The 12,994-nt window shown below is 39.5% G+C and overlaps 1 protein-coding gene across 2 annotated transcripts; it reads right to left on the reverse strand.

Moving 5' to 3' along the window:
• Positions 1-1,326: 1,326 nt before the first annotated feature.
• LOC146975914 (cholinesterase-like) lies at positions 1,327-10,961 on the reverse strand. Of its 2 annotated transcripts, none has more exons than XM_085795332.1 (10): positions 10,910-10,961; positions 9,509-9,817; positions 6,909-7,143; positions 6,654-6,786; positions 6,392-6,543; positions 5,363-5,549; positions 4,625-4,935; positions 2,684-2,893; positions 2,431-2,588; positions 1,327-1,704 (listed from the first exon to the last, which is right to left on the reverse strand). In XM_085795332.1, exons 2-10 carry the CDS (start codon positions 9,807-9,809, stop codon positions 1,595-1,597), a joined length of 1,797 nt encoding a protein of 598 aa, XP_085651458.1. In that variant the 5' UTR covers positions 9,810-9,817; positions 10,910-10,961; the 3' UTR covers positions 1,327-1,594. The 2 variants fall into 2 exon arrangements, with proteins under 2 accessions (XP_085651458.1, XP_085651457.1); XM_085795331.1 differs by having other exon boundaries at positions 10,905-10,961.
• Between the last annotated feature and the right edge of the window lie 2,033 nt (positions 10,962-12,994).

The raw sequence follows: 12,994 nt of genomic DNA on the forward strand, positions 1-12,994 counted from the left end.
AGAGAGGCGGCAGTTTGAGAGGCTGACTGCCAGAGATGAGAGCTGGTGAAAAACACCATCTCTGATCTCTGCCTGCACATAGATACACAGACAAGGGCGCACGCTAATGCGCTATATCGCGCTAATTGCTCAGCTGCAGCGCTATATCGCTCGCACCCCCCGTCGGACCAACGACCCGACCTGAACCCCCCCCCCCCCCTGGTCGGTCGCGCCATGGTCTCCTGGTCGGTCGCGCCATGGTCTCCTGAAATCCTTCGGGAAACACTGTAGTACCCACTGTACATTCTTGGCAAGACGTCCAAGAATTTCACCGTGCGCACGGAGGCTCATGGTAAATGTAGCGCCATTTTCAGAATGAAATCGCAATTTTGAACAGTGTCATTGCACATCAGACATTTTGCTGATATCGTGCAGGCCTAGTTTTGACGTTCGAGACTGATCAGGAGACTTGGCCATTTTTGGATATCCATTCCAGACTCACTGTCTCATCTCCCTCCTCACTATCCTCAGTGCTGTCTGAGCTGTAGGGTGACCCAGACTGCATGGGGACTTCCCATTCAGTGTCGCTGCTGTTTTCCGAGGAGGAGGAGTAGGGAGATGAGACTTCCTTGCTAGGCTCCAGGATGTGTTCCAGGCCTAGCTCTGCACTGTATGTACTTACCATGTCTGACACAGGCATTTAAAGGGTTAAAATTCAGAAAATAATGGAATATTTGGTAGTTGTGATCAGGAGGGAAGTTATAAGATCTCTGAAAAATAAATGAAAAAAAAAAACATGAGGATATGATATATGTTGTTTTTAATTTACTTTTAATGGTAAGGGTGTAATTTTTTCCCCTCAAATCTTACACTGCAAAAAAACAAACAAACAAAAAAAATCCATCAAAATCAATGTTGTTGCTAATCATTGTCATATCCAAGCCTGTAATAATCCCCCTGAGAAAAATCCACTTTGCGCTAGTTATATTGAAAATACAATTACAAAATACAATTTGTGTGTTGCTGTCATAAACACTGGCATTTCAAGGATTACAATTTTGAAATTAATTGAATATTTGGTAGTTATGATCAGGACTGAAGTTAATTAAGCGATTCATGAAAAGAAAAAAAAATAGAAAAAAACATTAACATGTGATATTTTTATAGTGTTTTGGTAGGGGACACTTTTGTCCCAAACAGGAAGAGAGTTTTTACTGCACAATGTAGAAAACTGTAGTACAGTACATTTTTTTTCTTTAAAATTCCAAAATAAGTCAAAGTTATCAAAAAAATAAAATTTGAAAGGGATACTTTTGTCCCCAACAGGGCACAAGAGGCGTTGTTAGAGATTAGTTCACCAAAGCGGCTGGAAGAGCAGCTGAAATGATTAACCAAGACCAACTTCAACATTTCAGTACTGCTTACATGTTAAGGCCATAGTACTTAATTACTTACTTACTAATAAACATCTTCTCCTGCTGAATCCAATACAGCAAATAGCTATTAGCCATTTGAAAAGAAATGAAAAATTTACCAAGTAGACAAAGTACTGTTCATTCTCTCTTGCCACTGCTTCTTACAGTAATGTAAACTGTATGAAAGAGGTATCTTCACTCTAACAGAGCAGTAAACCAGTAACCAGTAAAGTGAGTGAAGTAGTGAAGAGGAATTTGTAGTTACAGTGCAGTATTGTCCCAACTGCATTAAAGCAAGACTGGAGATCATCTGTGGAGAGAAGAAAACAGATTTTATTTTGTTAAGTTGGACAATGGATCATTGAATGTACTGTAAAACTATGTGTGTGGGTGCTTGTTGCATTTTTCCTGTGCATGATCAGTCTTAACAGAAACAACTGTAGCCAACGTGAAGTTACACGGTGTGTGGTGTAGATAAAAAAGGAAGCATTGACACGGAACAGCAGACATTGCTTTGTATGCTACCTAATATTCTACATGTGCAAATGTGCAGATGTGTGGTATGAGTGACTAATGAGCTCAGTGGAGAGAAGTGTGAATGTTATTTGCCCTGTGTGTGATCAATGTTTAGTGAAGAGATGAGTGACCCTCCTCTCCTCCCACTCAGACCTCCAGCCCTGAGGTGAGGTGGAGGGGGGAGCAAGCCTGGATGTGAATCACCTCCACAGGCTAAACAAGGCAAAACGCCTCCCTGGCAGAGCCTGACGCAATGCCTCCTACCACACAAAACTATAGAGACTGTTTGTGTGCGATAATTTTATGTTTGTGTTTCTGTGAGGATGGATGGATGGATGGATGGATGGATGGATGGATGGATGGATGGATGGATGGATGGATGGATGGATGGATGGATGGATGGATGGATGGATGGATGGATGGATAGATGGATAGATAGATAGATGGATGGATGGATAGATAGATAGATAGATAGATAGATAGATAGATCGGTGGGTGGGTGGATGGATGGATGAATTACCTGAGACTCTCTGTACATTTGGTATTAATTTGTTCCACAGATGACACTCGTGAGCTCTCATCATTTTCTTCATTTCTGGAGGGTTGTAGTTCAGAGTGGCATACTCCTGCTTCTCAGAGGTGAACGTGGGCCACTGAAATCCATCAATGCCTGGGTTTCTGACAAAAACAAAAGCAAATCAAGGCTATTCAGCTGCATCATGAAAGGTCAGCAGATTGCTCAAGAGGCTGATTGACTAATTGATTATACATACCCCGTTCTGGCAAAGTTGGCCCAGTGTTTCATGATCTTCTTTGTCATGTTCACTTCATTCTTTGTGTATCCCAGGGTTGCATTCAGGGGCATTCCAAAGACAAATTCAATCTCATAACCATGCATAACACCCATCCATGCTGGCCAAGGATTTACAGATGACTGGTGGTCAAATAAATACAGGAAAGTCCTGCCACCATGTTGTGAATACCTGTAAAGGAAATGGAAAAGGAAATACTGAAAACTGACAGTTAATGTCCTATTATTTAAATGTTGGTGACCCAAACCATCCATTTGAATGTGGCAGTAGTCGTTTAACAAGACATTGACTGCATTGATTCACCAATGGTTTTAAAGCACTGGCACAACAAAGATATATGATATAGTCCAGCAAGAAAGACTGAACTGCCAGATAGCTGCAGGTCTATTAAACTCATTAGGACAAAAATAAATAAAGAGTTTGAGAGTTAGTGAGCAACTTTCTACCATATTATGAGGCTTCCTGTGTTTGATGTGTACTACTCATTAAAGACATTGTACCAGACTTACAGGGGTCAGAGTTCACCATCCCATCGAAAGAAGCAGTTTCTTAGTCTGTCTGTGTTCCAGTTGTGGTAATAGAGGCTTTTGATAGATCCACAAAATGCGGACTTGTTTTGTGGAGACCAGGGAGTACATGCTATTGGATGTCAAGGTTCATTAGAAAAGATGATGCCACTTGAACAGTAGTGCGGGAGAAGCAAGCTTTGTACACAGCTCATTGCAGTTAAAGTTGAACCTAAGTTGCATACATATTTATATAATTTAAAATGGGGAAATGTATTTATTACAGCTGTTAAATGTTAACTAAGTTTGATGTTGCATCATGTGACAACAATAAGCTACTGTAACACAATGATGATTACATAAGAGGCTTCTCATTAATGATTTACATTCCTATTGTGGCTGTTTGAATGTTGCAGTGCGATGGACATGGGCTACTTGGCCAGGACTCGATGAGACATGAGGAAACCAGGCAAGAGCAGCAAGTCAGAAATGATGTTGGCACTGCAGTCCCCCAGACTTCATAACAAGTCTCTGACTCATTATTGCTCCTGCCCCAGGCACTGCACCAAAGTTATATGCTTTTGTATTTTTCATTAGATTTTATTTCTATTTTGTTTTTATTTTTGTTTTCAATTCAGCTTAGTAGCTCAGTTGGTTTCCAGAGCAGGTTTCCTCATTTTAGTTTAGTTTTTGTTATTTGAAAATGTTTAGTTTTAGTTGTGAAATTTAGCCTGATCTTTATTAGTGCCTGCTTACTGTGACAGCCTGGGAGACATAAATGTCAATACTGCAAACCTGTAGTTTGAGAATTACTGTCACTGGTGTGGAAACACATGTCATATTCCTTAGTTAGTACTAATACACATTGGAGCTTCAGTTTAAGTATGTTTCCATGATAACATTACATTTATGTCATTCATGGCAGAAATTTGCAATACATATCTTTATTGCTTGAATTACCACCATCAAACTTACCTGCATATTTTTAAAATTCTAATTAGCTTTTAGAAACAAGAACAAATTGAGCAACTGGGACTTCAGTCCTAATAATGATAGTATAACTTCTCCTCATAAAAAATATAATTGTCTGTGATTAATGAAGCAAAATAGTTGATATTGACATTCATACATTGTCTAGGTGCTTACACAGATCAGATTCATAATGGGAAAATGAAAAGCATTACAGTATCTCTTGGTGTATCAGGACAACACGATCTTTCTGACACAACCCCTCCTATTTCTTCTTTAAGGCAGGATTGTGTTCATTCTGAACGCCGGGCTACAACCAGATAAAAATAGCTTTTATATGAGTATTTGCTACTTAAGCCTTGGGGTCACTCCTTGTAACTATTACTCAGACCACAACATTACAGTAAGTGACAGAATTCCCCATTACCTTTTTGCAAATTCTATCACAGGACAAACGAAATTCTGGTCTCCAACCAGACTTCCAAGCAAATCACGGTTTCTCGTCCTATTTTCCTCATCTGTCCATTCACTGTACTGGAAAATGGCCACCCCCCTTGTGACGTTGCTTTCTGCTGCCATTGTAAGGGCAACTCCTTGGAGGTACTCCTTTCTGGTTATGAGACTATCACCATTCAGGCTGAATCCAGGCGCTCCATAAAGTAGAAAGAAGGTCCCTTCATCCCTGTTTAAGCCAAGCAGTACCTCTTTCTTAGGGAGCTTACCGGCGTTCAGCAGCACCTGCAGGAAAAAAGAAGGTTTTGTGTTTGTGATGCGATATGCTTTTTGATTTGAAGCTAGATCTGATCCTCCGATGTTCAGATGGGACTGGGATTTTTTTTTTTTTTGTTTGTTGAAGTTTGTTAGACACCATTTTCTGCAGATTACAAATATTATGTCAAATGAATTTCAGCCTATTGTTCCATCTGTGGCAGCAGGAAATATACAGATTAAATGACTTTGTAGTAGCAGGTTACCAAACTACATTTAAGAACTCTGTTTTTGGACAAGCTTAGTTTTATCTTTGATGCCTACATTGTTTTTCCTTCACCCCACTAAAACTGCACCCCCTCTAAACTGATCAATTATGTGTGTGTCTGTGTGTGTGTTGCTTCCTCAGAGATAACTTAAGACAGTGAAAATGTAACACACAGACACATTCACCTACTTCCGGTTTATCAGGTAGGAAGTCCCCATCAACAACAGGGACAAAGGGTATGCCTAAGAGTGAAGGCTTTGTGAGAACATTGAATTGTTGTTCTGTGGCTTCCTCAGGATGAGCCTCCTGCAGACAAGCTTCCAGTTTAGCCGGAGGTGACGTTGGACACTTGAGCAATGATGCTAGCTTCAGGGCCCTGGATATTGATGAAGACAGGGAGAAAGCCAATCAGTGAAATCAGGGCTGAAGAGCATTGCGAGAAAAAAGATGAGGGCAGGGTTAGAGTATAAGAAAGAATATAAGAAATATGTAGTATGCACATACTGATTATATTTTGATTATTTTATGTCGTTAAATGTATGTTTTTTTTGTTTGTTTTCTGTCCTCTTGTAAAAAAAGTAAAAAAAAAAAATTAATGAGCAAGGAAGAAAGAAAAGAAATGCCCCCATTAGGGGTGGGGGTGGTGGGGTTAATAAAATAAAATAAAAAATTTATAAAAATAAAAAAGCCAAATACGTTACATACTGTCAAACAAACTAAACTAAACAAAAAACAAAAAACTAACAACAGAGGTGGGTACACCACAACAATCAACTCAGTGGCACCTTCCCCTGAGAACATCCCATTTGAAGCCTGGCAATGGCCAGATACTGTTGATGGATTGTTAGGAATCGTCTTTATCTTATGGTGTCAAAATGTGAACAGCATGATGAAGAGAACTGTTTAAATACAAACTGTCATTGAACGAGAACATTTAATGGTCGATTCATGGATCAGACACTTATGATTTGTGCAGTTGTTCACCTTGTTACAGAACAGCACGTTTTGTTATAAGTACTGAAACATTGAACAGTTGGACAAGTGCATTCAAAAGTTTAGAGAAGATGAAATTAAGTTCACCTGTAAAAGTTACAGTGCATTTTAGGTGCGTTCTGAAATTTCACCTGAAAGCTGAATATCCCTAATTTTTTTGTGAGTAGGGTATATAAATGAAGCTTCATGGTGAAATATGTACGTATATACCGGTTTACACACTACCTGTTCCAGGCCTCAGTTTGGCTGATTATGCCCCAGGGTGCATTAGGGGAGCCACTCTCCATCACTGCCCTCTGAAAAAGAGCATGGCTCCCTGGAGATAGTAGGTGAAATCCCACAGATCCTGAGCCAGCACTCTCCCCAAACAGAGTCACCTGGAAACAGAACAGCAAATTAAAACCCAACAGCTTTACTCTTTATTTAAACTATTCAAAATAATAATAATTTCCTGATTTTTAGATTGCATAGAAGACAAAAATATTACCTTTGAAGGATCACCACCAAAAGCTGCTATGTTACTGGCTACCCACTGGAGAGCTAAGCGCTGGTCCAGCAGACCTGCATTGCCTCGGATATTCTTGTTGTCAGGAAGAGACAGGAAACCAAAAACTCCAACTCTGTCATTTATGTTCACAAAAATGAGCGATAAATTCCACATTCACTCACTATCATAGATCTAACAGTAATTTGAAGGAGTACCAAGAGTATTTAATGTATTGACAATGACTTCAACTCTTACCTGTAATTCATTGACACTACAACAACACCTTCTGATTTACAAAGGAAGCGGCCATCATAAATGTCCAAAGAGGATGTTCCTGAGGTAAAACCGCCTCCATAGATCCAGACAAGGACAGGAGCCAGTGGTGCAGGCTGAGGCTGGGTTTTATTAGCATGTGGGGACCAGACATTTAGGTACAGACAGTCCTCACTCAGAGGAGTGTTTGGGTTCCACATCTCTGCACCTTTGAACCCTGGAAAGAGTAATGACATCAATCATGGTAAGCTCCTACATGTATCTCTGTTCCTGTGTATGTTTTGAGGTCAACATAATTTCTGAGATTTGTTGATAAGCTTTATTATAGCATTTTATTTCAAGCAATATTTTGTTTGTACTGTAGATATTGGCATGATTAAGTAATGTAACGCTCTTTAACAGTTATAGCGGCAGTAAATAGATAAACTATTAAGATCGACCAAGAGACGCTAGGTGGAAGGCAGAAAGCTTCCTTTCTCCCTCGTAACAAGTTACAAGTCATTCATTTAACCATCACAATTACTCCGAAGCTGTTTAATTAAGTTGAAAATGTAGTTATGCCTCTTTAAAAAGAGAACTAAAACATAAGACAAGAAGAAAACACATTAAAAACAACAGGGCAGGCAACACATTGTCATTCATAAATTAAAAGAATCACATGCACATGTATTATTTTATTACACATTTTGAAGTTTGAGTAAACCATTATGTTAAAAGTGCTCATTTAGAACCCTTATGGCCTTGTGCCTCCTAAAGTCCATGACCACTTTTTTTTTTTTTGGTATTGAGTGTGAGGTTGTTCCTGGTTTGTTTTCATTTTCCTTTGTCCCAAGGAGAAACAGTCTAACATTAATGCCTACTGTCCCTATTTGTGCTGTCATATCTATATTTAAGTACGTTGTGGCTGTTTTCTAATATGTCTGGCACTGGTCGAGGCTGGGTCTTCCAACTACCCCTGACAGGTGGCTGTGTCTATAAATAGCAATGTGTTCATGATCCAACCCCAATTCAGTATGTGCATGTGTGCTTATGAATGCATTTAAAAAACATGTCTTTGTTTACTTACTGATAGAATGGCTCCAGATATTTTCATTTATCCCAAAATTTATTACTATCTAGAATAGGGCAATAAGCCATCCAATCATTCACACGGTGGGTGTGGATGTGAGTGTATTCCATATAGCTGCTGATATTCCATATAGCTGCTGCTGAAATGCTTGGAAGTAGTATAGTGGCCTTTTAAGGTCATCTTCCATTCAAGCATGTATTTATACACATTTTACACTAGAATTAGCAAGCATATGCAGGTAGTTTGAATGTGGGTCAATCTGAAAAGAAAGGTAATTGACACCTTTTTACTCTGTCAACTGAGTTTGCCATGGAAAACACACACAAGTGCAGGCACCAGTGCCATCATGTGCAGCACAAAGCATGCACAGACAGATGCAGCGGCGAAAGCGCAGGCTGCAAGCTACAGTGTAGACCGGTAGGTTATCCAAGCGGACAGCACATTCCCTTGCCAAATTCAACTCCACCTCAGTCAGCAAAGTTACAACTTAAAGGGGCCGTCCGTTGAATCTCCACATAATCAGATCAGTTCACTAGTCATATTTATTAATGTTAAGCCACTGAAAATCATTGAGCGTTGCTGTGTTGATTTTTTTTGGCTATTCCACCAATTTTACAGTATGGCAGTCAAACTGCCGGAAGGACAAATTAATGTTATGACAGGTTTCAACCAAGATACTGTTAAATTTCTAATAAGTCACTTAATCAACACATGAAATGTATCACAATTTCATTGTGATGAAATTTTCCAAAAGGTGACAGGGACCCTTAAAACCCTGTGTTTTTTTTCAAAGATAACTCACAACACCCACTTGACACTTGGGCTCTACTCTTAGACCAGGCGCAGTCTAGGCTCAGAGCAGGTGTGCCGCGCCAACGGGGTGTGTCCAGGCGCACTTTGCAAGTTGCCCTGATGCACTAAGAACCGCTACCCAGTGTGAAAAAACAAAAAAACATACACTTATAAAAGCTTTCACATTTAGTAACCTATATTTAAACGCTGTGCAACAAAGATGAGTAGTGTGCTCAGATCACAACATAAGCAAATACCATGCATAACGGGGATGAAATCAGAAGCAGCTGTGTGTAAAGGATGCATGGCATGGCCTCTTTTTCTCTTTTCTTTTGAATTTTCTGAGATGAGAGACGCTGAATATATACCGGTACTCACTATCTGATGCTGTGGCTGTTTGTGGTTGGCTGAGAGAGATGTGAACTCTTTAGTTTGCATCACGTTTTAATCTGTTAATTCAGTCAGGTTGAGTTTCCATTATGTGTGTCAACCGCCTTTGATCTGACATCAGATGTGACGGGACAATCAATACAGATATACTGTACATTATGTGCTGATTCCATTATTTGCATTAAATAGTAGTTGTTGTCATTATGTATTGCAAAATGTGCCTGAAACTGTGGAAACCTGCCTGTGATGTCTTGAATGCATGCACAAATTGATATACTATATATTGCAGATTTGTACACTGTCATTCCTAGTAAACATGTGTCCCACCTACCTGGAAAGGCCTTATCTGGCATCTGGTGGCACGAATTTGGGAGCATGGTGGCAGCTCTCACCCCGTCCCATTTCTCTGCAGGCTGTGGAGCTCTGAATCTCAGTTTTCCCAAAGGTGGTTTTCCAAAAGGAATACCAAGGAATGCTCTAACATCACCACCTGGCACTGGAACCAACTTCCCTTGAACTTGTCCATGCTTCGTAGTGATTACAAGGTCATCTTGAGGGCCACATGATGCACTCAGCACATGAAGCAACAATAGAAAAATAGAGAGATGTGTGGATGGACAAACTGTCGCCATGGAAAATCCTGGGGGAAAAAAAAACATGCACACAAACACAAGGAAATGTGAGGTCAAAACATGACATTACTAATTAGTAATACAATAACTGTTTGCACAACATACTGTACATGGCCTCTACTTTATCACTAAGAAATGCTTATCTTATGCTTACTCTGCATTTTCAAGCTTTACCAATACAGCAGAGGATGCTGACACCTTCAGTTTCCTTTAATTCCGTGAAACTTATCGCCTCTTCTTTTACATTAAGTTTTACTTTGATGCTACACTTTCTATCTATGCATTTTCATTTACCTTTTACTTTAGTAATGAACTTCATTGCTTCATAACTACTAATATGAACAAAGAGTACAAGAGTAGGGTGCTGTTTAAAAATAATGAAGTGTTTTGTTTTTATTGTTGTTTTGTTGTTACTGAGCGGAGCACAGGCATGTCCTGTTTAACATTTGTTGAACTGGGTTCAAGGATCAGAGGACAGGATTAGATGACGTGTACAGTAAAAATAGTTTTTACTGTACACTACATAATGAGGCTGGAGCATTCAGGCATTCAGTTGTGGAAAATACCATTAATTTGTCACTGTTTTTTTTTCTTTCTTTTTTTTTCTAAATACAGTGAAACAGTTGGCAGGTTAGTTTACCCACACCTTTAGCAAAGCAAATTGTGCATGGCAAAGGTACAAAATGATAACCAGCAACATTATGACGTGCGTGTGTTTGTGTGTGACAGAGAGAGATACAGAGGGACACACACACTCCGTCTGTGTGTGTCTGAAAGGGGAGGGGGGGGTCATTCCCGCGACAAGTGTGTCACTTAAGAAGCGTCTTATTATAATCCTAATAAAACATTTATAAAACATATTTAGAAACAGTAAGGCCGTTGCCAATATTACGATGACTCGTGAAGCCGCTTTACTTTCAAAAGGCGCACACTGAACAAAAAGCCTGTAAGAGAGTCGCGCACAGCTGGAGACGCACGCACCTAGAGATTCATTCAAGCGACTTGTAAAAAAAACAAACAAACAAAAAAAATCCTGATGGTGACTCTGCAAGGATAACTTTATGAAAAATAAATAAGGTTTAATTGATATCTTACCTTACCAGTTCTGCCGTTCGTCTCTGCCTGTGGTGAGAGTGGACACAGCAGTTAATGCGTGAAGAAGGCGTGGACTTAAATTCCCTCAGCTGTGTCCAGTGTGCTGGACGAGCCATGTCCGCCACCCACAGCTTCTATTGCTACCGCTGCAATGTGATATCGGCACTGTATTTATAACCTGTGGCTTATCCACAGACACTGGGAAACAGTGTGGATATGTGTTAATCCTGCAATGTTTATCCAGGAAACGGCGGTTGATGTCCACAGATCTTAATATTTAAGATGATTAGGCTACCAATGCAAGAACTGCAAAAAATGGATCTGCAACTAACATGTCTATATTCAAATAATATTTGTCAGCAAAACGTAGGGGAGAGCAGGGTCGAAAGTAACATTTTTCAAATAACTGTCATTTAAAACGATAGTAGAGAGAGAGACGTTTTTTTGGTTGTGATCACTATCTCATATGTGTTCTCTATCAATACCAGGTGTTATTTTGTAAAAGTGTGAAACGACGTCGGTGTGATTTGACTTTGAAGAGCAGCTGCGCTTTGTGAGGGACGAAAGTAACGGGGTGGGTCAAAAGTAACACGACAATATAAACTGGACTTGTTCATATTTTTCTTGTTTTTATTTAAAATGTCTGACAATGCTCTTGTTAATATGTGATTACAAACATATTGTGACATTTATCTTATTTAAAAATAGCCTATATTTAATTTAATTAGCCTACATTTCATTTTTAGAACGAACGATCAATGGCGCTCATTTGGAATTTTTTTAACGTTAGATCAGCTCATTAGCATGCTGCTTTTCTCTAAATTCCATCTATTTTCTCTAAATTACAGTGTGAAAAGGGTGTTAAATAAAAAGAAAAAATTACCTTTTTCTTTTACTACACTGACTCTCTTGGGACTCGGCCAGAACAGATCTCTGCCGCCTTCCTGCTGACAGCCTGTTGTCCTGGTCCACTGTGACTGGACCACAGTAATCCACTGGTCATGCCCTCCTCCTGCACTTCTCCACTTATATACAGTCACATTGTTTACTTTGTGTGTTTTAATCTCGTAACACACACAGCGTGACCGCGGTACCGGTGTCTTGCCAGAAGTAGATTTTTGCCAGAAACTGATTTCCGGTCCGCGGGAGCGCGCACGGTCTGTTAAAGTTGTGAAGCGCTGATTCTGTGGCGCTATGGCTGCTTTCATTAGGCTCAAACAGCGCCAGTATGCCACAGTTTATATCGATGATAAGTATTTGTGAGACAATAAAACATATTTTAACACATTTGGCGGTGATGAACGTTGGCTGTTCAGAATGTAGGCCAATCAAGCGTTTATGAAGCGATCATTGAATGATCCGATAATGACGATAGTGTAAGTGAGAAAGATCATCAAATGTTGTTTTTTTTTGTTTGTTTTTTATCTCTGTTTATGTGTTTGATAGCCTCCTGTGTGTCTAGTAGCCTAATAGGCCTATTGTTGTTGGGTAGATGGTGATTTATATCTGGCTTGTATTTAGGCAAATAAAGATATTTTGAATCGAGATTGTTTATTTGTTTCTGCCTCAAAATGGCTTTATATCACTCAGCAAAGTAATACTGACAAGATTTGATGTCAACCAGTGCTTGAATAATGTGTAAAGGGCCATTACAATGTAAAAATCAGGGTATTTTACCTGCCAGAAAATGATTTACGCCTCTGGCACTGTACAGAGATGAATATTTTTGCTCAAAATGACTTGATATCACTCAGCAGACAGAGTAACATTTACAAGATTTGACCTCAACCACTGCTTTTTACCACTTGAAAAACGCATAAAGGGCCATTACAATGTAAAAATCAGGGTATTTCACCTGCCAGAAATTGATTTACGCCTCTGTTACTGCACAGAGATGAATATTTTTGCTCAAAATGACTTGATATCACTCAGCAGAGTAACATTTACAAGATTTGACCCCAACCAGTGCTTTTTACCACTTGAAAAAGGCATAAAGGGCCATTACAATGTAAAAATCAGCCTATTTCACCTGCCAGAAATTGATTTACGCCTCTGGTACTGCACAGAGATGAATACTTTTGCTCAAAATG

The sequence above is a fragment of the Trachurus japonicus genome, chromosome 13 (genome assembly GCF_045865225.1).
Source record: "Trachurus japonicus isolate A0001 chromosome 13, Traja_1.0".
In the NCBI taxonomy this organism is placed as follows: domain Eukaryota; kingdom Metazoa; phylum Chordata; class Actinopteri; order Carangiformes; family Carangidae; genus Trachurus; species Trachurus japonicus.